The sequence below is a fragment of the Gymnodraco acuticeps genome, unplaced genomic scaffold (genome assembly GCF_902827175.1).
Source record: "Gymnodraco acuticeps unplaced genomic scaffold, fGymAcu1.1, whole genome shotgun sequence".
Lineage (NCBI taxonomy): Eukaryota > Metazoa > Chordata > Actinopteri > Perciformes > Bathydraconidae > Gymnodraco > Gymnodraco acuticeps.
Window position 1 is genome coordinate 2,574,575 of NW_022989843.1, and position 27,032 is coordinate 2,601,606.

A 27,032-nucleotide genomic window follows, 5' to 3' on the forward strand; every position below is an offset into this window, starting at 1 on the left:
TGTTTTCACTGTTCCAGCCCCGGTTTTTTTACTGTCAAGCCCTTGGGTATATTTGCAGTTTTCCCTGCTTGAAAGGGATGGTGCAGTCCATAGGAGGTTTTCACTGGGTTTCACTCGTACAATGACCACAACTTTGTTTCTTTTGAGTTCTTCTTTACTTTGGTATTTGTTGTTGCAGTACAGCTTATGTTGTAAGGTTGTAAGTTGTAAGGTAAAAAAACCTTAGATGAAAAATAAAAAGTAATTACTGTAAATACAATGCACATCAAATAATAAATGAAAAAATACATGCTTTACATATACTTTTTAACACTTGTGAATATTGTTCTTACTTTCTTAATGTATTTTTATGAATTATGTTTTAAACAGTTTTTAACTTATGCAGTCTCATTAAAAATGCAAATATAATAGACTGAATTCTTAGCAGCATGCAAACCGTTTTTACCAATCTACATATCTCAATAAACAAAACACACTCGTTTTTAAATCAACAATCATGTTGCTTTAGCTTGAGGACATCAAACAAACAAATGACACTGAACTAGAACGCACGTTCTAACGTGCGCCATGAACGGTAAGTTGTATGACTTGACTAAACACACAGTTAGTCTCTCACCGGCCGCTTCTCCAGCTTTTTATGGCTGCACCAGTGCTGCTTCTTGGACGTTTATTCTGCTGGTTCGTTGCTGCTGCTGGACGCACGCTCTTTAGTGTGTCCCTTTCCAGCTTTGATTACTGCCCTTCTTTCAGGTGCGTTGCTTTTAAAGGTGCAGCGACGCTGATTAGCAATTAGAGACTGATTTCAGACAGCTGCCACTCTGTCAATCAGCCCAACTTTTTAACCCCTTGATCTCCTGTGAGGATTTTTCAAATTGACTTCACAATTGTATTATGTCCATTCCCAAAGCATGGCGCCACATAACAACATTAGTAAAATCATTGATTGTGCTTTTGTTAGCTTTCACACTTCTTTATTGACTAATAGATTATCCCACATAAATTATTACACTTTAAATGTCAGAATTAAATGTACCTCAGTGACCTCATGGGCTTCGTTCTGGGAAGATGACATAAATGAAAACTATATTCTCTAATTTATCAATTTTACCAATTTTCACATTTTGTAAACAATTTGACGTAAATGCTTTGTAATACCTACAGTACCAACTTCATAATATTGAAGGACCAAAACCTGCACCATACATTTTTTATTATTGTATATATATTGTATTATTTAATTGTGTGGTAATGAGAAATCAATCGACAACTCCAAGCCAATCAGTATCCATAATATTTAACATTTTTATTTTATGTAAAATAAAAGCTAGTATTTCTACAACAAAATAATGGTATATTTCAAATGTGTACATGTGGGACATTTCAAGTTGAGTTGCACAAAATGAATTTCAGACTGAAATGATATGATATACATTCTTCTCAGTGAGCTCAATATCTATTTGACATGTCCAGGTGGAGATTTTCACATAAAATCATCTTAAAACAGATGAATAATATATATGTGTAAACATGTGAAACTTTCTGGCTAAGCGTAGTCCTGCAGCTGCCAGCTGCTGGAGACTGAGCCTCTTTGTGGGCGGGTCCTTCAGGTTTACAGGAAATGTGAGTATCAGGAAGTCGAACGTTTTTGAGATTTGTTGTGTCGGCGAAGTGACTACCAAAATGTCCAACGTTTAACTTGTGTATATATATATATATATATATAAATATACAGAGTGTTAAAGAAAATCAGGTGTGAAAGCTGCCTCCGAAGTCTAAGGTAGGATTTAGTTTAAATAAGATGCTACTTTGGAGCGCATGTCTGCATTAAATAAAACCCGAAAACATCTCTGCAGTGTTTGTTATAACTTCAGACAACAGGAAACACGCACATATGGATAACCATGTTCTGTCATTGCAGTATTAAACAGGCCTGTTAATATAGCATGTGTAATAACTACTGCAGCCACTGACTGTGTTACCCGAGGTGGAAGAAGAAGGCTACTTAGCTCTTATTGAATAATACAACAGTGTAGAAATTGTGTTTATTAAGTGTATTATCATCCAAATATAGCCTACTTACAAAACCAAAAGTATAAGCACTCATTATGCAGAATACTACTAATTATTTCATTGGATTACATTACCCCTTCAATGTTGTAGCTGGTAAAGTTAAAACTTTATTCAAATCACATTATAAAAGATACTGTTGGATGTCTTGATCATTAATAATACCCGCTTATGTATTAATTAACTATATTTTTGTATTAATATCCGAATCTGAAATATGTAGTGGAAAAAAGCATAAAGTTCCATATATGGCAAGTACAAGTAGGCTAACTCAAGATTGTTGTTACAGTTTTTCTCGATTGCTAACACACTTTTCTTTTAATTGCTCAGTTTCTCAGAACACTAAACACAATTCACAAAACCACAGACCCAAAGTGCAAAACACCTCATTTCTCCTGCTAAATGAAGAACTGCACTCAAAACTACATAAACACTTACCAAATGCAAATGTTAGCACCAAATATAACACACTTTATTCATAACACTAGATGTTTTGACCATCCAACTACACACTGCTGAGCGTAATCTAAAGCACTTCCATCTGTTATGGGCTGTGCTCTGTACAGAGAGGTTTCTGCAGAGAAAGATTGCTGAGTTTACAGAAATACAGTAAAGGAAGAAATACAAATGAGTTGTTGAAAAAACTCACATTTTATTCAAAGATAACATTGTGCAACATCCTGCATCTCAGCACATAGTTACTATGCTTCGGATCTCTCTAAGTGGGATGCATTGTTTGCCAAAACCCAGTTTGTAACTGCTGCTTTCTGCCTCATTGAACATCCTTAGCCTTCCACCTGCACCTCTTTTTTTCAGTCCTTCAGATCAACAACAAAGATATAGTGGATGGTCAGTGTCTGTGTTGCATCAAAGTAAGTTTACCACAGTACATTGTGCAGGATTGTTGTACAGTTATAGTATGCAACATGCCAACAATTCAATTACAGTAATGAAGTAAATACGTTTCACACAACAGATATAAGCACTGATATATCATGAGAGTATTCTTCTTTGTCCACATCCTCTCCCTCCAGCTCTACCTCTCATTCTTCCTCCTCGCACTCTCACCCCACCTCTTCCTCCTCCTCTCACTCTCAGCCCAGCTCTTCCTCCTCCTCTCACTCTCACTCTCAGCCCAGCTCTTCCTCCTCCTCTCACTCTCAGCCCAGCTCTTCCTCCTCCTCTCACTCTCACTCTCAGCCCAGCTCTTCCTCCTCCTCTCACTCTCAGCCCAGCTCTTCCTCCTCCTCTCACTCTCACTCTCAGCCCAGCTCTTCCTCCTCCTCTCACTCTCAGCCCACCTCTTCCTCCTCCTCCTCTCACTCTCACTCTCAGCCCAGCTCTTGCTCTTGCTCTTGCTCTTGCTCTTCCTCTTGCTTCCATGTTGGCTTCCATTGTTGCTGTAAGAAAGTACTCACCTGTGGTCTTTTTTTAGTGCTAACATCCTGATTGATGAGCCAACAATGATGCTATCAGGTGTTTGGTCAGGTGGAACGTGTTTCTTGATTATTGGTCCATGTGTGAGGCATTTTGAATATCAGTGTTTTAAACCTGCTAACACATGACTTTATGTCAGATTCCTGTGTCTTACGTGGAGAGACGTGTGCAGTGGTTTGCACAAAGTGCCATGTTGATTTGCAAATTGTGTGAAAAGCTGAAAATGTGTTTAGAGATTTGAGCCGATGTTTTGCTCTTTGAGTGTCAGTTAAAATAATTGTGCTTCATGTATAATTTTAGTGTGTTAGCAATCGAGAAAAACTATAAGTACAGCCGCATAGTATCTTGGGTAAGTTAAGTCCTCAAATATCAACTGTACAGGCGATTCACTTGTTTTTATAAAGATAACAACAAGGCACTTCTTCTAATGCCATCGTCAGGCTACATTTAAAAATTGTTGTGTAGTTAAGATCGAATATTAGCAAAGTTGTTTCTCCATATTCTACTAATCATACAATTAAGTTTTCTGGTGTGAGCTTCAAGGGAACACAATGTGTATAACTGTTGATTATTGTTATTGGTTGCCTGGGGTGAAGGCTCAGCGTCCGAGGCCATGAATCGAGTACCCCTGCAGCAGCAGCAGAGCTGTGGGTCCTGGGAGCGGAAGGAGCGCCTGGGCACCGGAGGCTTTGGGAACGTCACAAGATGGCAAAACAAGGTACATGGTCCGCACACTTTAAACACACTGTCTGCATCATTGTCCCCATGCGAGAACATTGTATTTGTTGCAGTGATAGAACATGATCATAAACCTGAAAAAAGGAAGTTTAAATTATGGATTATTACAGTGACTGAGCTTTTTAATTACTAGTGAGAAAAAACCTTTTTTTGACATGGTGACGTTTCCCAGCCGCCCATCGTTCCATAATCAAAATGAGAACTGTGAAAAATAAAGAAAGAAAAGAAACACAATCCTTCGACTTCATAATTAAATTCTCAATTCCAATGAGGAATAGCTCAATGTCTCCTTGATTGAGTGTCATTTGTGAAAACTTAAGACCATATTGTTATACTGACACAACCCCTATGATTTATGGCTGACCTTCCTTACCTCCTGAACCCAGGCTGCTCCTATAATGTGAGGGCTTTGAGTTATGATGACATGAAGGAAAATGTTACCATGGAGTCAACTGTGGGCTACTACTTGAGCCTTTATTTTTTAACTTTTGTCGTTATATTGGCACCAATAAGTATGTATAATTAGCTCTAAGCAGTTCCTGTTGGCAATGTATCACTACATGTACAGTCAGTTATCATAGGATTACCTGGATACTAAAGACAACATAAAAAACCTGATGATTCTCCGATGAAGAAGGTTCAGTCATTTAGAAGGATTTTCTTTTTCTATAATTGAAAAGAAAGCTTGTTTGCAATAGAGGAATAGGTTATAATTATATCTTCAGGAAGAATAAGTCATACTGAATCTAAACATATGTGTATTTATGTCTGTGTTGAGATTTTACTGCAATATTATGACTCAGAGAAGTGACAAAAAAATCCCTAAACATATTGCCCTCAGCACCCCCCTCTTAACTCACTGTTTGAAAGTCTCTGCCTTAAGACAATAGAATTGCGCCGAAAATGCTTGCCTGCACTCAAATCCATGTTTTTGATAACTCTTTCGTTTACATCTTGCATACCAAAAAAAAGAACTGTAAACCGAATTTGTTCAAATGGGTTGTATGACATCAGGAGGGAAGCTGTCTCTTAGTTCCACAGAAAGCTATTGTCATGATTACCATTCGAGTCACAGGGTGAGGGAATTGTAAAGTTGCATTTGCACAATATGGGAACAAGGAACTTCCTCTTCCTCTTCCTCTGTACGTGTACTTGAGTTGTATTAGTCACACTCATTTTCAAGGCACAATTAGACCTTGCTTTGAGCCAGACAGCATCAGCATTTGAATGTAGTTATAGAAGTGATGTTGAGTCCAAACGGCAGGAAAGCATAATTTCAAATACTTTCAAATATAAAAGATTATTATACAAACGCAACAGCGTTTTTTGACTTCTCCCTGTTCGGCTGCATTCCCTGCATAATTTGGCATCAATTACACATATGCTGTGTATAAAAGTCTAGAAATTAACAAAAATAAGTTTGTCATGTTATTTAATTCTACTGCAATTTACAGTAAGCAAGAAGTAATCTTCAATAGTAAATTATGTATTGTTAAACGGTAACATCACAGCGAAGCATCAATGATGGCAGAGCAGTGTTTAAGAGGAAATGAAAATGACTATATTCACTTACTGTATAAGGATTTTACCGTTTTCCTTCCTTAATGACAGCACTATAAGCTATTATTAGTTGATAGATTAAGTTATGGGAAGCAGGGACTTCACTTCCTTTATAAGGATTTCCCCGATGTCCTTCCTTAATGACAATACTATAAGCTATTATTAGTTGATAGATGGATTTATGGGAAGCAGGGTGGGTGTGCTTTCCTCGTTGTGATACTTGTGTTGCTCATTATTTTTGGCAAGTTGTTAAATTCAGATTGTGTTTAGTGATTTGCAGGACAAGTTGTAGTCGTTTATGTTTTGTATTTGTCATGGTTTGTTCTCCATTCCCTCTCTTTTTATCAATTATTATTAAGAAATACATTGGCAACGACCCTGCTGTTAAACTTATATCCCCTGCTATGTACCGTCTCGAATGTGTTTTATTAATGTTCTATTGGTAACTGTTTACTGAAACAATGAATAGAGAAAATAAAAGGCTGATATTTTCAATATAAAATGAAATATTAGTTTCTGCCCTAAATCTAAACGCACAATGAACCATAACAACTTTAGCAACTGAACTATACCTACAGTATAACAATGTGTGTGTATGTGGTTTCAGGACACAGAGGAACAGATTGCTATAAAGCAGTGTCGTCAGGAGCTGAGCGAGAAAAACAAAGAGAGATGGTGTCTGGAGATCCAGATCATGAAGAGGTCAGTTTCACACTTGCACACAGCCTACTAAAGGGCCTCAGAACAATAACAAAAAAAACTTCCTGTTGGATCCAATCGGTCTCTCTCTCACCCTCAAACACCATTCATGTACAGGACATTCAGCAGCTTCAACATATATGTGCAATATGTGTTATTTTCTTGGCTGATTGCCTTTATTAGATATTTGACAGTGCAGGTGAAGACGGGAAATATATATATATATATATATATAGAGAGACAGAGTGGGAGGCAACAAAGGTTATGTGTTTTTTGTCATGACCATTAAGACACCAGACCACTCTCCAATCAGTGTTTGTGCTTTAAACAGAAATGTATGTGGGACTATGTATGAACCATATAAACACAAACTTAACTACAATATTATATCTGTAAAATGTATTTCGTCACAGGCCATGTGCTCAGTATTTGGCAATAAAGAAACACCTGACTACTCTTCTCTTAGGTCAAGCTCAGATAATAATCACATTTCATTTATGATTTAATAAAAATTACCAAAGGTACAATAAGTTCTCATCAGTCACTGTTTTGTATTTAAAATCAAGCAGCAGCAATTAGTTGTGCAACATGCAGCAACTTATTTTGTTTGTTTGTTTTTTGACCGACGCACCTTGCCTAAGTTTGTCTCTCTGTATACAAATGATTCAGGCTGATTCATCTTACTGTTTGACACATTTAACTTAGCCGTCCACACTATTTCATGCTTTGCCTTAAAGCTCTGTTTGGCACGAGAGACAAGTGTTGGTTTGACGTGTTGTAACTCACCGCGGTACATTCCATGACACGCTCGGGGCTTATGAGTTTGACATTTGACTTTATGTACCCATCTGTTTCACAAGTTTTCTCAAAATGCAAGAAAAAGCTTAATTTGTATCCTGAAATAGTAGAAATCACTCAAGACATTAAAACATTAGGTCAGCATGGGCGTTTGGGTTATTTCGGTCGGTTGGCGGTTATTTCTGACAGGATAATGTACCACCTCCTCATTTTGCTTTGCGTTGGAGGGTTTGATTTCCCTACACGTCTGCTTTGTCTATTACCGGTCTTAGTTTGGGTGTCGGGTCACTGGAGCCGGATCTCAGCTCATGCAGGTTTTGCTTTTTTGTGTGTAGTGTGTGTGTTTTGTCATTTGCTGGTGCAAACATGATTATAAAACCATTTATTTCCTAGTCCCAGTTTAACAAGTGTGTTGTTTTCAGACAGACATGGTCAGGACCACAACCCTTCGTGCACCCACGCTCAACTTGTGGAAAAACCACAGGGCAGGGGACACATACATGGCACCCTACCATTATATTATTACAGCTACTTAACAAAGATGTACACATGCTTATATAACAACACTTCCATTTCACAATGTTTTAGTTATACAGCGCTTGTATTGCAAGACCATCTGCTGAACAACATGAACAAATTGTTTATCAGACAATCTTGTTCAGGTTCCCTATTTTATCCTACTCTCTCTCACTGTTTTTGTACCCACGCCCCCAAAAATGTGTTTCATGTAAACTGAAGAGAGGCACAACAAAGAGAGAGATTAGAGTGAGAGAAATACTGTCCATTATTCTAAAGATTTGCAGGGGAAAGATAACATCTTACTGGTTACAACTTAACCACAGTTTATGATTCTTGTAAAAGGTATCATACATCGTCTGCATCTGGAATCAGTTTGAGTTTGTTATCTTTATTTCTCTTTTGTTTTTTTCAAAAAGTGCCTGACCCTGTGAGTATCAGGAACACATTGTTTCAATCAAAGTTATAAAACAGCAGGAAATGTGAAAAAGACAAAAGTAACACAGCAGGTCAAGGGAGTATTGGGATTGATGAATAAACTGATGAAAAGGTTTGCCCGTTATTGCGAAAGTAAGCCGTTTTAGTTTTTAGATACAGCAAATGACATGACATGCAAGAAAAATATTATTTCTGATTGATGTCATGCAGGTATAAGCTGAGAAAATGATGTATTGTGTTTTTTCATAAAGGTTAGTCTAGATATGGGAAATGCCTCCCAAGAGGTTTCAAGATCAATCTGAGCAGTAGATCAACACGATAGTGAGGGGGGGGAAATATAGTGGTCTACATTTTTTTTCAGACTTTTCTCAAATCTCTTTAATGTGAAATTCTTTAAAACCTACTCAAATAACTCTCTTTTAAGCCTTACAAAGGAAGACTCTCTGACAACTCTTCAAATAAACTGCACAATGACTGCTATGTTTATAAATATTTAACGTCTAAAATGGCAGCCCTAGGAGTTGGATTATTGTGGAAGTTTATATCTGAATAAGAAATATGAAACGATAACTTCTGCTCCCACTAACTGATGTCTGCTCCTCTTTACTCTCATAGGTTGGATCATGTCAACGTTGTCGCAGCCCGAGAGGTTCCTGAGGGAATGCAGAAATTGGTGTTCACCAATGACCTGCCGCTGCTGGCAATGGAGTACTGTCAGGGAGGAGATCTGAGAAAGGTATATATATATATATCTGGGATGTGTTTGGGAATGTGTGCGCACAAATGTAGTTCAGGACATTGGATAAGAGCCCTTAGTCCTTTCAAGGAGCAGGAATCATCTGTGTTGATAATCCTTCATCCTGACTTCCTTCAATAAGATCAGACTGTGTTTGTGGAATAAAGAATACAGGCGCATCAAAATGTCCCTTTTTTTATTGGGTTTAAGATGCTCACCCATAAATGTTTTTTTAATCTGAAACAAACTAAGTGTGCAGCCTGAGGAGCTAGACTATGTTGGCACCAGGCAGCCAGCAGAGGAGGAAAATGTCAACCGTCACAAACCACAGTGTCATAAAACTTTCAAAGCATCTTAGACGGCCAAAAACGAAAAGGTTGACTCTTTAATCCCGCCTGCCACAAGTTTCAAGTAGTTTTAATGTTATTGTTTCAAGTAAAACAAACCAAAGGATTTACAACAGAAGTGCTAATTTGCCAATTTGTAAAAGTACTTTTAGTTTGAATCTAAAAAAAAATTATCTAAAAAATCGAATCGACAGCCTCGTGAAAGAATGATCTGTTCGTGTATTAGAGAAAGTTGATACTAGTGATCGTTTTCTGCTTGAATGTGAGCCGATCATGACATCTACTTTATGTCTAATCCCTTCCAAACACATGTACTTGGGGCGGTGGTGGCGAAGTCCATAGGGATTTGGATTGGCAACTGGAAGGTCACCAGTTCAAGTCCTGGCAAGACCAAGTGCTACCGAGGTGTCCCTGAGCAAGGCACTGTTCCCTACACTGCTCCCCGGGCAGGAAATTGCCCTTTTATAAAGAAAAGCAGAACCTTGTAAAACATTCATAAAGAAGACAGATATTAATGCAATTCTTTGTATCATGTGTCTGTTTGTTCTCTCTGCAGTATCTGAACCTCCTGGATAACTGCGCTGGAATGAGAGAGGGCTCTGTTTTGATTCTGTTATGTGACATTTGTGAGTATCCCCCCGGCTGTAATGGGACTAGAACAACATTTTCAAGCATGTGGAGATGAAAGTGAGGGATTCATTGTGAGATTGGGTGTGCTGGCAGCGTGATTAGTTTCCTGTAGTACGGACAATCATGATGTCATCAATGACCCTTAACCACCAACCTCTTCGTCACCATGGCGACACGTCACGCTCAGACGGAGGTCTACGTCAGCAATTGGCAGCTCACGCTTTAACCCAAACATGATGTAAAAATGCTCACATCAACAAGACCTTGTATACATTGTATATTACACACTGTATACACAGCGACACAGTACACATATGGGATGGATCACACAGAGTAAGAGTATGTAGAGAGTAGAGTAATCAACACACACACACAACTCACACAGACACACACACATACACACACATAAATTATCAGGACATTTCCTGATAATGAGTGATCACCTTAAAACTGTAAAGAAGGAGGGTAAAGACATAGTCATGCACATCCACACCCTAACACACACACACACACACACACACACACACACACACACACACACACACACACACACACACTCACAGTCAGGTTACGAGTTCCGCTTTGTTGAACACTCTTTGCCAGCACACACGCTACTCACCCTTTGACACGTACAATAAAGTGACATTGTGGTTTCTGCTGAGACAAAACATATTAGACATCAACTTCAGTTAGAGCACACTAAAGGCTACATAATGTAAATACCGGTCTTATCATCTTATGAGCTCTATCAACCCTCATCCAACCAATTTGTTTTCTTCTTGAATTATCATTGATTATGTAAATAATGAATTTGCACATCAAACTGGTTGCGGTCAATTTGCATTGTTCGTCGATGTCTAGTTCACATACTTTGTTACTTTTTTCATATGAGAGTAAGCCAGGACTCTTCAAATCATTTACAAAGCATTCACCTTGTACTCTGCATTATTTTTTCTTCTCATTTACTCATGACTCTTATCCCTTCTTATTCCTTCTCTCTTCAGCGTCAGCTCTTACCTACCTCCATAAGAAGAGGATCATCCACAGAGATTTGAAACCAGAAAACATTGTGCTGCAGCAGGGAGAGAAGAGAGTGAGTTAATGACCCTGTGAACCGTCTTTTTATGACAAATGCACCCTAACCACAACAGAGAGGTTTATTTTAAAGCTTTTTGTCTCAGTGTGGGTTTTGTCCAATAAGTGCAGGAAACTTGACTCTCACGTCCACATGTTTACCCTCCACAACTTTGCTGTACTGAATATTTAATTTGGAAAACTCACTCCTTTAGATTTGCACTTCATCTCCTACCTTCCTCTATGAGTCTACTTTGATTTTACTTGTTGCATCCCCCAGCCTGCAGTAGATCAACAACAAATTATGAATGTCATATACATGAGGCCAGACATATAAAAAGGTTATATATTCACATTTATGCACATTGCTAAGTTTATAGAAACAGACTATATCTGCGCCAAGTTTACAGTTGAACACTTGTTTTTGTCTGGCATACACTTATCTAAGATATAGACTTTTTGTCAGTCAGATATCAACAAAATATGTTTGCCAGCACAAATAAAGCTGTTTTACAGGGATTATGCTGACCTTTACGAAACAAATCAAACTCCAAGATGTAGAGCTATTCTTTTAAGTTATTAATTTGTCAATGTAGAATGAAAAAATGCTGATTTTTTTCACCCCTTTATTCTTAGTTGATCCACAAGATTATTGACCTGGGCTATGCTAAAGAGCTGGACCAGAGCAGCCTGTGCACCTCATTTGTGGGAACTCTTCAGTACTTGGTAGGTAATTAAAACACATTTTCCACATGATCTTCTCACCATACGCTGGACAGTAACCGCTGAACATGTTTTCTCTTCCCTCCTCGAGGCTCCAGAGCTCATCGAGAGACAGAAGTACACGGTCACTGTGGACTACTGGAGCTTCGGGACCCTGGTGTTTGAGTGCATCACAGGATTTAGGCCTTTCTTACCAACCTGGCAACCTGTTCCTTGGTAATACCACATTTTGAAAATGCTTTTACCTGAACTAAGTTGTTGATTTGATTTGTTTAATGTGAAGTCGTGTTTTTCAGGCTATTTCGACATTCATGCAAGTCTAAATGCCCACATTTCTCACTTTTCAACTCCTATTTTCACTCAAATGTTGCTTTTATACCTTTCTTAAGACAGGTTATCTTTTGCAAAACAAACCTTAACAATGACGTTTATCAACATTAAGCACTGAAATGAAAATGTATTGCTATGTGACTGGCACACAGGGACTATATAAATAAACAATGCCAAAGCAAAGAATTGCAGGATATGTGGGTTGTGCCAACGTCAATGCCCCTTGTGCCTCACTAATATAATGAATAATAGATATGAAACTCATATGGAGGTGGGGGGTCTGGTTACATGTGAAAATACTCCCTCAGTAGAGGTTCAGTTTCTGGCATGTAACTTGTTGTGTTTGCAGGCTGGAATTTCCCATTATCAAAAAGCAAATAAAATGTGGGAAAAAACATTTGTATGCACAATATTCAACTCCAGAGATTTGAAGGACTTTTTTCTCATGTAATCCATCGGTATTATTTCAGGCACAACAAACTGAGGCTGAAGCAGGACAAAGATATTGTCGTCTACGAGGACCTCTTGGGGGACGTCCGTTTCTCTCAACATCTTCCTCAGCCCAACAACCTCAACAGGTGATTTTGTCAATGACAGACATACACAAAAAAATACTAATCTGATACTCCAATTATCTCAGTCTAATATGTTGGCTGGTGTTTGGCAGTCTGTTATTAGAGAGACTGGAGAGGTGGCTACAGCTGATGTTGAAGTGGTCTCCTCAGGAGCGCGGCAAAGAGCGCGGCAAAGAGCCCGGCGCTGCACCCATGGACTGCTTCTCCCAGCTGCAGGTCGTTCTGCAGCTCAAGGTCAATTGAGTATTTCATTAATTTATTATTTTCATGTTGTCTTACTTTCATGTTTTTATTGTTCAGTTAGGCCTCAGTGGTCTGATGTTGATGATATTATATTAGTAAAAGACGGCAACATTCCTAACTTTCTAAGAGCCAAATCAGTGTTTACATTTTATAGAATTAGCACAGATGTGCACCTGTTTTGATTTAGACAAACTCGTTTTTCACATTCTTTCTGCAATGTGTTTGGCCTGTGTCTCTTCCCTCAGCTGGTCCATGTCCTGAACATGATTTCTGCTAAAATCCTGACCTACTCTGTCTCGGAAGAAGAGACTGTGGCCGACCTGCAGCTCAGGATAGAGAAAGACGCCAGCATCCCTGCAGCCAATCAGGAGCTGCTGCTGGAAGCGGGACTAGCCTTGGAGCCTCATGGACTGGCCACACAGTGCGCCATAGATTACTCAGTAATATCAGCATCAACACTGCACATGCAATACCTTCACAAAATAATCAACAGGAAATGTTATAATGGAGTGAGTTATAGAAATATTGTTATCTTTGTCTGTAGGAGATAGATGGGCGACGGACAGACTTGCCTCTGGTCTTCCTGTTTGATCGTTCCTCTTGCAGTTATGAACCTCAATTTGCTCCTCGCACCCTTCCAGAAAACATTCTCTTTGTCCGTGAGTACACAACAATAAGCTAACCTGTTGCTATCTACAAACATGTGTTGGCTTAAATACCATGGATACATTTGCTTCAACTTTTCAATTATTTGGGTACTCAAGCAACTTGTTTTGTATGTCTGTATCAAACATACAGCCTATATGACACTAAAACCTTTTTGTACTACCTTAGCAAGATGCCTTTGCTCTTATGTGACTGTGTTTCTCTCTCTCTGGTTCTTTGTCTTTGTCACAGAAAACGACCCTAAACACGTTCTAGCCTACAGCTCTCTGAGGAGAACCTGCGGCCAGGCGTGGCACACCATCCGCTCCCTGAAGGAAGACTGGCAAAGACTGCAGCAGGGCCAGAAAGCTGCTATGTAGGGCATACGCAAATACACACACAAACTCCCACACACAACATACGCATGCATTTAATAAAACAAACACATTTCTTTGCCTCTTTCTTTCAGCATGAGCCTGCTGAGACACAACTCTTCACTTTCCAAACAGAAGAACGAGATGGTGTCCATGCACCAGAGACTCATGGCCAAGCTGGACTTCTTCACCACCAGCCTTCACATAGACATGGATAAATACCAGGAACAGACAGCAACTGGGATCGGTACTATTTAAAAATATGCATGTTTGTACAGAGCAGGAATTTTACACTACAGCTGCCAAAACTACATTTAATCCGTCCTTTAATGTTAATTATGATTTGCCTAATTTGGTAGAAAGTGCACCTGAATGGCTAGAGGAATTTAGTTTGCCCCTGACTAATGATAGTGCTTTTATATTTGTAGCGTCAGAAAAGCTCCTTGGCGTGTGGAGGGAGATGGAGCAGACTGCTGTCAGCTGTGGTCAGGTAGAGTTGAGTGTGTTTATGTGTGTGTGTAAGAAGTAGTCACATGTGCATTAAAGACAATAAAACCCATGTGTGTGTCTAGGCCAAGGTCAGTGAACTGGAGGAGGAGATGATGCAGCTGCAGCCAGACATAGTGGATGTGCAGAGACAGCCCTGTAGGAGTGGAGAGGCCCTGGACACACTGTAAGTGCGAACCCAACTCAACTTTAAAAACTGAAGAAATGAACTGCTTTGTGATCTTTAACCCTGCTCTCTTCCTCTCTTTGGTCCTCAGGGAAGGAAAGGCCATGGAACTGTTTCGCAAACTCCGAGAGAAACCCAGAGGTTTGGATAGCATGCCTCTGTTCGCCTTTTCATAACAATCATTACAGTGTTTCCATGTGAAAATAAACATGGCTTTTCTTTCTTTCCCCTGCTCAGACCAGAGGTGCGCAGGGGACGGTCAGGAGGTGGTGCGCCTGGTGGTGCAAGCTGTGCAGTTCTACGAGAGGAAGCTCCGAGACTTCTACACACACCTCAGGTAATAAGACACAAAACACTATATATTTTCTGAAAGTCTAAAAAGACAATCGAACAAAGATGTAGCTCAATCTGAAACTGAATGAGTTCTGAGCAGCTCTGAATGTGCAATGCATTACTGTATCTGTATGAAATGAAGCAAGATATCAAAAAGTCAAAAAGACTTCTTTGATGTAACGGTAATGTGAATGGTAAGTGTTGTTTGTTTTATTATGCAGTAAGACAGCAGTGTGCCGTCAGCGGGTGATGGAGCTGCTGCCAAAGGTGGAGGGGGTGGTCCAGAGGATGGCTGAGAGCGAACAAGTGCTGATGAGTCTGCAGGAGAAACGTCAGAGGGAGCTGTGGAACCTGCTCAAAGTCGCCTGTGTAAGGACGGACACACACACACTCACACCTACTCTTACTGGGGGGATGACTGTCAATTGCCTATATTTGTATTTAATGATACGAGTAGCCACAGTGTATAACCATATAATAGCAGCATGTATAGAAAAGTTTCACGTCATTCTCAAGAAAAGTGTATTTTGTTTACATTTGTTTCATCATGTTTGGTGGACTTTTGCGATTAGACCATAGATTATATTTAAAGACTTATGTACATTCATCCCAAGTTAAAAAAAGGCTATTCTTAAGAAGATGCTTGACCTGTGTGTTTTGTACCTACATGTACTCTACTTTGATATTTAAACATACAAATGCCAGAGACAAAGGTAAGAACTTCCAGGTGCTTGATGAACTAACACAGAATACAATTCATCATCTTTTCTGTGCAGAGCAAAGTTCGCAGCCCAGTGAGTGGGAGTCCTGACGGATTACGAACCCCCTCGTCAGTTCCGCCTCTGTTCACCCCCAGACACAGTTTACAGCAGTTGTGAGTCTACACACACACACACACACACACACACACGCGCACAGACACACCCCACACCTGGGTATAAAAAGGATTTCCATTCAGGGTTTAAAAGACTCATCTTTTATAAATGTTGTTTAGGACTATTTTTTTTCAGGTATGCCTACTACTTTAATCATGACGTTTTCCCTGTAAGCTGATGGTCTTCTACAAACTTTAATTTAGCTTTCACACACTCCACACCGCTTCTTTTCATTAGCAGAGACTTTCAGAAAGGCACAAATGCAATTACACAGATAACCTATCATCAAAACTACGAGTACTGTCTGCATGAATCACTGTTGCTTGTGTCTGTAGAGACGAGTCTCTTGTGGAGGAGAGCAGGACATTTGAGAGTCGACTCCAGAGTCTGCTGAATGACACCATCCAGGAGTCAGAGAGCAGTATGGATGTACGTACATAATGTATCTATCTATCTACATACTCTCCCTTCTTCAGCTCTCTCACACTGAGATGCCTAGCAGATGCCTGCTGTGGTTTATGATAATTGATTATCTGCATTTACCCTTTGTTTTTGTCCTAGATGTTGAGGGGGTGGACGTGGATGAGTGGCCAGAATTTCTCCAGTGACCTCTCCTAATTTGGTTTCATTATTTTGCTTCCATGAGTTACTCTACTGCCCCTGTGTGGAGGAGATGTCAAACTACATCAGAATGTAGCACAAGCTGGTCTGTGAAAAATGTGAATATAGAGGAATATCTGATGAAACATATTTGCTAAATTAGATTTAGGAGTAGGTAATCCTTCTCGGTCTAACGTTGTAAAATACGGAAATTAAATGTAAAGTGCTTTAAAGCAAATCTTTCCGATTTTAATCAGAGGAACTTATTTAAGCAGGATCTTATTTATGTGCCCATTTTCCATTTTAGCACAACATTTATTTGAGTTTTGGGGTAAAAATATCCATTTAATTGGTATCATGTATCAAATAAGATGGTCCTAACAAAGCATTTAGAAAATCTCATTAAACTTGCGTACACTTGTCACAGCATGAAGGGAGGCTTGCACGATGTACAAAGTATAAAACTCAATCTCTCTATAAAAAGCTGACACACATCGAGAGACAGTTTTATCTTTAGATTTAAGAGTGATAGAATTCACGAATTAGATGATATTTCTCTTCTGTTTTTGAGGCATATTCATTTCCAATTGTTTCATAATGTTTGGTGGATTTTTATTAGGAAACCACCGATTATATTTTTGAATAATTATGTTCATTCATCATGTAAAACATTTTATATTCTAAAAATATCCCTTGACCTCTGTGTTACATACCTAAAATGTCAATATTTTTGCATTTGTATGTATTTCTCACTGGACCAATATTGTTCTTGCAAATGTTATTTTATTAATGAAAAGTTTTCTGTCATCTATTGAATCTCATAAGGAGGGTGTGTTCAAAATAACAGCAGCAGTCCAGTACAATAATGTATCTAGTATGCAAGAAGTGTTTTGAGGCTTTTTATGTTAAATTCATGTTGAAACTGGTTCTCTCTTTGCTTGGTGCAATAGGGTGAAAACAAAGCACATGCAAAAGTAGAATCCAATTTATGAACTGTTGCAAAACTGTGAAAATGGCTTTAAAACTAAGTAAATTGTAATGAACGTTAACAGGGTATTCTAGATATCATTCTAACTATTCGAGGTATTATTGTGTATAGATTCCACAAAGTGATGATAATTGTTACACATTCTGTCATAAGTGTTTGTGATATCTTGCCTTTCTTTGAACATGCTGTTAAGATTTTTAAAATGTAGAATTACACAATCTGACCATTACATCATTATGTACAACAACAGTGATGTTGTAACTTGAATACAGTATTTTACTGTACTGTAAGTGGTGTTTCCTTTAAACAAAATAAATAAACAGCCCTCAAAATCATAGTGTTTAACATTGTTTATTCCATTAATTCAATAAAATCAGTTTGAGGACCTAACTGTTGACTAACTCTCCTGTACAAAGCACAGCACAATGAAATGTCGTGGTAAGGGTTTCGTAGGTACAGGACACAAAACGAGACAGGATACAAAGAGTCTCACATTTCTGTTGGCCTTTTTACCAAACAGAACCTGAAAATAGATATTTAGGCAACTGAAGGTTTAAAACTGTTACTGAGGTCAATTGGTGGAATAAGTCAGTCCACTCACTCTGAGGATCTGCTACTATGTTGTATTTCCTGGATTTTCTCTCCAGCTTTTATTGCATCCATTTACAGTCACCGTACTTGTCAACGTGACAATGAAAAGACAAAAAAAACTTCTCCTCAGCCTTGAAAGCATGCAAATAACCAAAATATACCAAAACAAGCATCATCTAATAAACGTATTAATGGTCTAACTCAGGTTAAAACAAGCTGACCACACAGTAAAATAAGAAAGTGCTTCAAATGTTATTTCAGGAAGAAAAGGATATGTTTAAGACGCAAATGCTCTATTAATAGTGCACTTTGTCTGGTAATAATCGGCCAATTATTTAGAGAATGGGGCGTTCACATTCATTTCTGTTTGTCCTTCTGATGTATTTTGATAAGTTATGCTCAAAGGTTGGTTGTGGGAGCTGTAAAGGGTGTAATCAACACGAAACAATGCTTGATTCTTTATAAACCACAGTACCGGAGGTCTTGGAGGCTACTCTGGGATAAGGCCAACAAACGTGTGTTTCTGTGTGCATAAGTGTGTAGGACTCAGTGGGAAGATGTGTTCACAAGTTGCTGGTTTCACTTTTGGGCTCTTTATTCTTTTCTTGTGTTGTTTTCCTCTTTTTTTGTCTGTCCTCCTGCTGTCTCTTTATGCCTCCAGCTCGAAGCCCAAGCCGATTTTGTGGCCACCTCCGTTCACGTTCTTCCCATCAATCAGGCCTGAGAGGGTGAGCTTCACTCCTGAGGTAAGAAAGTCAGAATATGTATCAAGAAGCCATGACTAAGTTGTATTGGATTGTTGTAACAGAAAGAAAATCAGCTAACCTGGCCTGAGGGTTTGTGTGTATCCAACTCCAACAAGGCAGGCGTTGTTAACTTTGGCCTGTGAGGAGAAACAAAACATGAGGGATAATCATGAACACAGCAATAAGAGAGTAGACAGATTGGACTGTTAGATGGATAATCATGATCACTGGTGCACACATTCCTGAAAATGAATTATAATAATTGGTGAGCTCATGTCTTTCCATTATCAAAATTTCACTATATCAAGTATTTCAGTTCATCACTAAATACCTGCAAAGCTAAAGACATTTCTATCAGCCTCAGCTAAGTTTAGTGCCAAATGTTAGCATGCTAATATGCTTAACTAAGACGCTAAACATAGTCAAATATACTTGCTAAACATCAGCATTTTAACATTGTGTGCATTTAGCTCAAAGAACAGAGTTGCTAGTGTGGCTGCATACTCTCTACTTTTGTTCCTCTATTCTCCCAAATTGAAATATATAATTCCTTATGAGCTGCAGTCATTGTCACTGCTAAATCTATTGATGCTGTCTTATCATTATAGAATCGTCAGTTCTTACAGACAGGGAGGTATCCTTATCCAGCTGGTATTTGGCTCCAATTCCAAAGCGTGTGTTGTTGCTGCCAGCTGTCCAGGCCAGTTGTACAGCCGTCTCCAAGTTGCTGTTCACCTTTTGGTAGATGGAGCCACCGAATTCTGTGCCGTCATTACTGAAATACAAAAATAAAATGTTGGAGATAAGCAGGAGCGGAAATGAGTCTAAACTTCATGTTTCATCCTGGGGAAATGCTTCCTCTCATTACCGCCATCATCCAATATATCACTTCCTTTTCCTCTTTTTCACTTTACTGTGATGTTGGGACTCACACGCTGGTGTGAAGCTGGAAGTCCCCGGCCTTGTATCCGAGAGCAAAGTTGTTCTGGGTCAGGTTAGATTTGGCTGTGTCAAAGGCCAACTGGTAACCCGCCAGCCAGCCCTCAAAGCCCAGCACAGCAGCAGCGTGGACGGTGGGACCGGCCATGTCGAAGTCCAGGTCGCAGCCAACGTTTACGAACTCACGCTTGTAGCCGGTCTTCGCTTTGGCACTCTTCTTGCTACAAAGAATAACAAGGAGAGACAATTGTGACAGTCATTAAGAAGTTAGTATTATGTTGATAGCACACCCATGTATTCATTTAAGAACTGTTTACACTGTATAGTCAATTATTTTGAAGATTTTGGAGCTATACTTGGCGTGAGCACAATTGCTCTTACCCGGTGTTGGGCACAAATGACGCGTCCAGACCGAGCTTCAAGCCCTTAGCCAGCTACAGACAAACAGAAACAGACCATGAGCTTATATTCTAACTGAAAGTTAATGTATTGATGTTATGAAAATTGTTTGAGATTACTAATATGCAATCACCTGGTCCTCCATGGTGATTTCTGTGGTCAGAGTGTTGTCTGTGTTCCATTTCTGGTTGAAGTTGAGGCCCAGGTCGCTCACTTTGTACTTAGTCTCCAGGTGGCCTCCTGACTTCCCTGTGTCGGTGTTGTTGGAGCCAGAGGTGGCAAATTCCTGCAGGACAAAGAGGGACGAAGTGATGAAGGGGGGGATGGAGATGTCAAATGAGATGGGTAGGGAGGCAGAAAGGCACATAAGAGCTCAACTACAGACACGAGTGGCAGAAAGGGAGAGAAAACATACACAGAGAAAGAAGAAGAAAAGACAAAGTCGAGGTAAACAATTGTTCTCTGCTCTTCCTCTGCCACACAATCCCTCTCAGGTTTGTATGTCCAGTTATTTATCGGAGGATCTACACCTTTAAGATGGAGAAATTAGGTGGAATGTTAAAATATAGGCAGGACTGTGAGGGAGAGGCTGGTTGTGTTAATTACACGGTGCAGCAGTTTGATTAGGGTGTGGCTCGGACGAGCTACCGCTGCAAAGACACATTAAGCACAAAGCCTGCACAGATTGTCTGCACACAAACACATCACTGGTATAACTGGCTTACCCTGAGGTGCACCTGTGATTAAATAGTATTTATGCACACAAACACTCTCTTACCATCTGACAGGAACATCCAAAGAAGAAGCAGAAAGAAGAGAAAGGAGAGAGTTAGGGGAAATCCACACAGAATGAACATGCTCTTTGGGGAAATAAATGAAAAGCAGAGAAACAGAAAGCAGAACCCTGTGAGATTAGTCAGAGGGAATGCATTTATAATGTTTTTTATGAGGTTTGTGTCATGTGGAAAATTCTGTGTGCAAGTGTACATTATGGTTTTTCCATGGCAACAGGTTTATACCAACACAGACACACAGCATGTCTGGAGCAAAACACTTTTCTCAAATGGAGAATTGTTTTCCCCGTCATGATACAACATAATATGTAGCTTGAGGCAAAAGAGTATTGGTGTCAGTAAGGTGCCAAGCAGACAGAGTTAATCTGCAGATCCGAGTTAATCTGCTGATGTGTAAATGACACTGAGTACATGTCAGGCAGCAAACACACTGACATGGAGTGCTGCATGGCAATGAGAGAGAGGCATTAACACAGAAAACAGTAGTACTTACAACACCACTCTGGGACTTGGTCTTAACATCCAGCTTCAGAATTCCATATCCTGGGAAAGAAAGGAAATTAGGGAAATTTGAAAAAAAGGAAAGCCTGGGAAAATAACACACATCCTTTTACTGCACAGCAAGGCACTAAAACAGCTGCAGTTAAAATAAACAGAGTGCATTCAAAGAGCAAAGTGTTCTAACATCAATCCTGTTTCAGAACAGCTTCATCCAAAACTGTTCTAAATATAAAGCAACATCGTATAAATAGTATTTAAATACATTAAGACAAATTGTATAGTTACCAAAGCCCTTGTTGAGGATGTCTTTGGCAGATTTCCCCAAGTCGGCGTATGAAGGAGGGACGGCCATTGTTCCTGAGGAAACAGACATTTAAAAAACCACATCATTCAGTATACACACTTTACTGCATCAGGCTCTCTAAATGCATAATTAAAGCGATACTCCAGCAATTGAGTAATGCGCTTCCAAGTTGTAGTGATCAATGGTCTAAAAATGGATGATGCATAATGCAACTCAATAGTGTGTTTTCATTCCATACTGAGTAGATGCCCACACCCTTAAGAGTTTATAAAATGGTACCCATAACTTTTACGTAACATTGTTGGAATGCCCCTTCAAATCAAAATGCTAGAACAAATGGTAGAACAAATGCTACAAATATATACAAGCTGAACCTATATAGCTACGTTGCGTTAGATGAGATATTTAACTCAGAGAGCACTAATGAGGGCTTAGGTTCACTATATTAGCCTGCACACAAAGCATCAAAAAAATCATTTCTACAATTATTTACTTGCCAACAAACATCAGTATACATATTTGTTATTTGGGATGACCTCACCATCTGGAGGGGACCTGTTTGTGTGATGTACAGCTTCTCTCCTCCCCCTATTTCTTCCATATGACCCCCATTGATTGCCTGGCAACAGTCCATTAGCAAGCAGCACATCTTGGCTCACGTAGCCATCAAACATGGTCCTTTTTCAGCAAGACTTACTACTGTGTTTCACCATCAATAGCATCTAGGCTGTGATATGCGTGTGAAGGAGGACATACATATGTATGATGTGGACAGAGATAATATGCAAGCTAATGCAGTCAAGCTAGCCTAAGCAGTAGCAGGTTTGGTTAGTCAGCAACTACGAGTCCTGCACACTACTGCACTGCACCGGCTTCAGGCAGTCATCAGGGACCTGTGTGTGTGTGTGTGTGTGTGTGTGTGTGTGTGTGTGTGTGTGTGTGTGTGTGTGTGTGTGTGTGTGTGTGTGTGTGTGTGTGTGTGTGTGTGTGTGTGCGTGCGTGCGTGCTGGAGTGCGTGCGTGCTGGAGTGCGTGCGTGCTGGAGTGCGTGCGTGCGTGAGTGTGCATGTGTTAGAAAAAGAAGACATTTTTGACAAGGTGACTTTGCAGGGACATTTGTTCTGCACTCCCTAGGCTGGTTTAATATTTTACCAGTGACTTGCCTTCCTTTCTTTGCCTTTGTCCTGCTGCTCCCTCCAATATAAATCTCACCTATGACATCTTTTGTGAAGAGAAATAGAGACTTTGGAGATCCTTATAAGCTAATGACTCAATGAGCCGATGCATGTTTGGTTGCAACCAAAAACAGTGGAATTGAAAAAGATTTCACAGATTGCAAGTCGAGGTTAATGTCGCTGCAGCCAAAGCTCAATCCAGGGACCCTGACCATGCGTCATCTGTTTTACACACCCCCACTCACCATTTCCCTTGGGTGCGTGGTGCACACATGTCCCACAGTGGTCTTTGTTCTCTACCAGCTTGACTTGTTCTGTCTTGTGCTGCACCTCACTCCCAACTCCTTTCTCTGCCATGTCTCTTTAAAGGAAGGAAGTGCAAGGAGGGACGATAGAAACATTGGCAGTCTGGCCCTTTTTCAACAGCACCAATACATAGGGGTGTAACGGTTCACAGAAGTCACGGTTCGGTTCGTACCTCGGTTTGGAGGTCACGGTTCGGTCCCGATCCACCACTCGTACACTCCATCGTTATTGTAGTCCACAGGGAACCCGAAATGTTCCCACACAGCTGATTTAAAAGAAGCAGGTGGGTTCTAGCTCCTGTGTGTTATCTGAAATCGCCATACTAACTTTTCTTCTTCTTGTATTTTGTTCGTTTTGTTGTTGTGTTTCTTCTTGTTCTTCATTTGTTGTTTAAGGGCGGCTGGCAAACAGCTTTTAGGCGCAATACCGCCCCCTGGATTATATATAGTGTAGTGGATACTGCCCTGAATGACAGACTTTTTTCCCACTCATAAAAAAAAGGCGTATTCGTCGTGTGACTGCGTGTGCCGAACCGTGACGGTACGGGACGAATACGGATACCGTTACACCCCTACGCAATACACAATATGTGGGTTTGTCTGCAGCTGCTATACATATCAGCATGCTTCTTTAGCATGCAGTCAGATCTTAGACGTTGCCTTACTATGCAGAGAACTAGCCTTCTATTGGATTATATTGAACAGTATTTGCAAAGGCCAGCAGTTGATGAACACATGTACTTTGTGCACAGCCTTTGAACATGATAAAGCCTGTGTAGAGCCTGGCATTTTTATCTGGCAAAGAATACTGATTGTGTATGAAGGGTACAAAATGATGATCTGGTGAAATATGCTGCTTACAAGGGCACAGAAAACAAAGCACACCAGTCAGGTGCCTGTCCACAAGCATTACATCAACAGTGCTGTGATGCTACTTCATGACACAGTGACGCTCACCTCTTACATGTCACCAAAAGATTAGCTGAATACATGTACAGTAATCTCTCTCCAAATGTGTCTTCTTCAGATTCAGAGGAACATAACATATAAACGACTACAAAACAATAAGTCAGTGTTAAATTGACCTACATCCCTATTTATTATATTTATATAACTGACATTTTTGCCACAGAGGACAAACACAACATATTATAATAGTTTAGGTTGAAACTTGTTAGCTTGTTATTGAGCACTTCAACAGTCATTTAGAATATGTTTTCTAACAAACAATAATTGTTATGGTCTAATTATACTCTTTTAGCTCAGTTTTGTTCGCTACCATTTACAAATATAGCTAAATTACCATGACATTACCTTTTTCCAATCAAGTCCAAAACACTTCAAACCTAACCAACAAACAAAGACCACACATACAGAAATCTCTCTCTATGAAAATAGCAAATATAATTGGTCTTGTTGGTCTTATGGTTTCAACCCCTTACTCAACAAGAAATTGACCTTTAAGATTTTTTTTTTTGACCTTTAAGATGTCAATATTTCTCCCACACAGAATCCTGAGCATAAATCAAAGTATGTGTCATGAAGTCTTGTCTGTCTCAGAGTTGCTCTGCATTTCTCAAATGGTAAGCAAATGTTTGCCAGCTGACCTGCTTTTTGTTGACCCGTGCATGTCCTGACTGTCTTTGTCTCCCAACATACACTGCTTATCGACCCTGTCCCCCCTCTCCCCCAACAACACACATTTTTGGACCCTTTCCCTCCTGGCCTTCTTTCCTCAGTCTCGTCACGCAGCTCTAAATATAGCCCAGGTGAACCTAACACTAACACATGTGACTAGGCTTTCAGCGAGTGTCCTTCTCCAGGTTCAATGTTTTAAATCCCCATTGAATACTAATGTTGTTGTCTGCATAGACACTTTATTTATATATCATAATTCCTGTTACCCGTCGTAACACTTTCATTAGCTGCAGCCTTGACTGAGCTTAAAGGTAAAAATGACACCCATAAACAACAGATGTATGTGAAGGGAAAACAGAGACCACACAAACAACAAGATGGTTGTTGTGTAGTGTTCAATAATCAAACAGAGACCAAAAATATATTAGAAACAAAACAAATGTCCTTTTTTTTCAATTAGCAATTTTCCAATGATGGTCTTAATTGTAAAACACTGTTTAATATGAAAGCGGCTTGATGTAAAAACACATAGAAGCCTGATCCAAAAAATGAGGAACACCTGTAATATATTGTATAGTTTCAAACTAGCTCCAGCACATTGTCTCACTTGCTAAACATTTATTTATCAGCATACAATAATTGTTCATGCTACTCACCTGTCTTATTAAATAGTGTTTTTCTGCAGAGTATGATATATACAAAGCAAATAAGTGTTATTATCAGAATAAAAGTAACCGTAGTTAATTCCTCTGTCAAACTGCAAACTGATATTTCGATTCAGGGTCCATAAAATAATTTTAAAGGTAAAGCCATTGTGTTTAATGTTGTTTTTTTGATACATTTCTAACCAATCAAGATAATCGGTGTAGTTATCCTATATATTATCTGTCGTACGAGCAATAGCTTTGAAATGTATTAAATCATTTAAATAATGGAAAGAGTTTAGCAGTTGTAAACACCATGAAGATTGCCCTCCTAGCTAAAGAGCAGATAATGAATAAAATAGACTACAAACTTGAGTAAACAGGCAGTTACCCAATAAAGGGTGAACCCTCGGATAAGGTGAGGTGGGTGTGCCATGTAAGGGTGTGAGATGGGTTCAAGTGAAGTCAAGTTACACTAACACAATTTATAGCTTAAATGTTAAGAGCATGAGGTATGAGTTTCTTACATAGTTTGATATGATATGCATCCAGAGGTTTTTCTTCATTGTAATGACGATAGTTAAGTTTGATGTGCAAGCACCTGTTTACCAGTGGGCTGCAGCATCCTGTATAAGAAGTAGTGAGTGTTTTCCGTTCTGAGGCAGTCTGGCCCAGGCCTGATATCACACCTACAGTATGGGCAATGTTCTATAACATATTCTATAAAACAATATATTACATTCCCACAATGTCCCCAAATATATAGATGTATTTAACTGTTAAACTGTTTTTCTCCAAGCTGTCCATGATGTTTAATTTGCCTTATGAATACTCATTGTTGGTCACTGCCACTCTGCGTCTTTGTGTGTAATGACATAAGAGTAAAGGTGGCTAATGCTAAATGATGGAAGTCCTTGCTCTGTAGCTGTTCATGGACCTTGTGCTTCTTGACAGACTGACAGATAAGAAACTTCCCTTCGCCTGTCCCATAAGAGAACGAGTATTCTTATTTTCCAGATATGTCCTCTGCTGGTTGCCATTGTTCGTGCGTCCATAAGACGAGAGTATTGCTAATGGGCAACCACCGAAGGCTAACGTTTTACACCAAAAAAGCTTGTTTTCAGATGTTCTATCCTATATATTGCTTGGCCATAGCAAAAATATGCTACTTTATAGTATTGGCAGAAAATATGATCCCCGCAAACCTCCCTTCCTCCCATGTGTCGTTTTGTGTCCCCTGTCTGTAACATAGGACGACATTTAGTTATACTCCTTGTTTATGGTTCTTTATTACAGTTTACATATGCCACGGCACTTACAGGCCTGAACTGGCTTTAACACCCTCGCATACCCTCTGCAGCTGCTACAGCACACCCTTCAAATCTCACTGACAGTCAAACCACAATTGTCAACAGTTGATTGTCATGATGGAAACATCGATATAAGACCCTTTTCTAAAATAACAATTTGCTATAGTCAGTTGTTTCTTACCTTTCTGTATGGGGCGGGAAGTGCAGAGTTTAACGGTGCTGTAGGATGCAGCGGGGCAAAGTGAAGGAGAAAGCAGAGAGAACACACTGGGCAGGCGCGAGGCAGAC

General features: G+C 39.6%; 2 protein-coding genes across 9 annotated transcripts; one reads left to right on the top strand and one right to left on the bottom strand.

Moving 5' to 3' along the window:
• Positions 1 to 1,620: 1,620 nt before the first annotated feature.
• ikbkb (inhibitor of nuclear factor kappa B kinase subunit beta) lies at positions 1,621 to 17,734 on the top strand. Of its 3 annotated transcripts, none has more exons than XM_034237335.1 (23): positions 1,625 to 1,777; positions 2,884 to 2,939; positions 4,085 to 4,222; positions 6,410 to 6,504; positions 8,869 to 8,989; positions 9,893 to 9,962; positions 10,971 to 11,059; positions 11,677 to 11,766; positions 11,855 to 11,979; positions 12,564 to 12,671; positions 12,761 to 12,902; positions 13,157 to 13,351; positions 13,456 to 13,570; positions 13,809 to 13,932; positions 14,026 to 14,177; positions 14,359 to 14,420; positions 14,503 to 14,603; positions 14,695 to 14,744; positions 14,841 to 14,940; positions 15,158 to 15,305; positions 15,713 to 15,810; positions 16,147 to 16,240; positions 16,373 to 17,734. In XM_034237335.1, exons 3-23 carry the CDS (start codon positions 4,118 to 4,120, stop codon positions 16,427 to 16,429), a joined length of 2,241 nt encoding a protein of 746 aa, XP_034093226.1. In that variant the 5' UTR covers positions 1,625 to 1,777; positions 2,884 to 2,939; positions 4,085 to 4,117; the 3' UTR covers positions 16,430 to 17,734. The 3 variants fall into 3 exon arrangements, with proteins under 3 accessions (XP_034093219.1, XP_034093226.1, XP_034093231.1); XM_034237340.1 differs by having other exon boundaries at positions 4,101 to 4,222; XM_034237328.1 differs by lacking the exon at positions 2,884 to 2,939 and having other exon boundaries at positions 1,621 to 1,777; positions 4,101 to 4,222.
• Positions 17,735 to 27,009, bottom strand: vdac3 (voltage-dependent anion channel 3). 6 transcript variants are annotated; one of them, XM_034237352.1, is made up of 11 exons: positions 26,926 to 26,942; positions 23,093 to 23,206; positions 21,655 to 21,726; positions 21,362 to 21,411; positions 20,853 to 20,855; positions 20,208 to 20,360; positions 20,057 to 20,109; positions 19,669 to 19,896; positions 19,361 to 19,511; positions 18,816 to 18,873; positions 17,735 to 18,731 (listed from the first exon to the last, which is right to left on the bottom strand). In XM_034237352.1, the coding sequence occupies exons 2-11, from the start codon at positions 23,202 to 23,204 to the stop codon at positions 18,640 to 18,642; spliced, it is 972 nt and encodes a 323-aa protein (XP_034093243.1). In that variant the 5' UTR covers positions 23,205 to 23,206; positions 26,926 to 26,942; the 3' UTR covers positions 17,735 to 18,639. The 6 variants fall into 6 exon arrangements, with proteins under 6 accessions (XP_034093243.1, XP_034093261.1, XP_034093252.1 ...); XM_034237370.1 differs by lacking the exon at positions 23,093 to 23,206 and having other exon boundaries at positions 26,926 to 27,009; XM_034237361.1 differs by lacking the exon at positions 20,853 to 20,855.
• Positions 27,010 to 27,032: the final 23 nt, after the last annotated feature.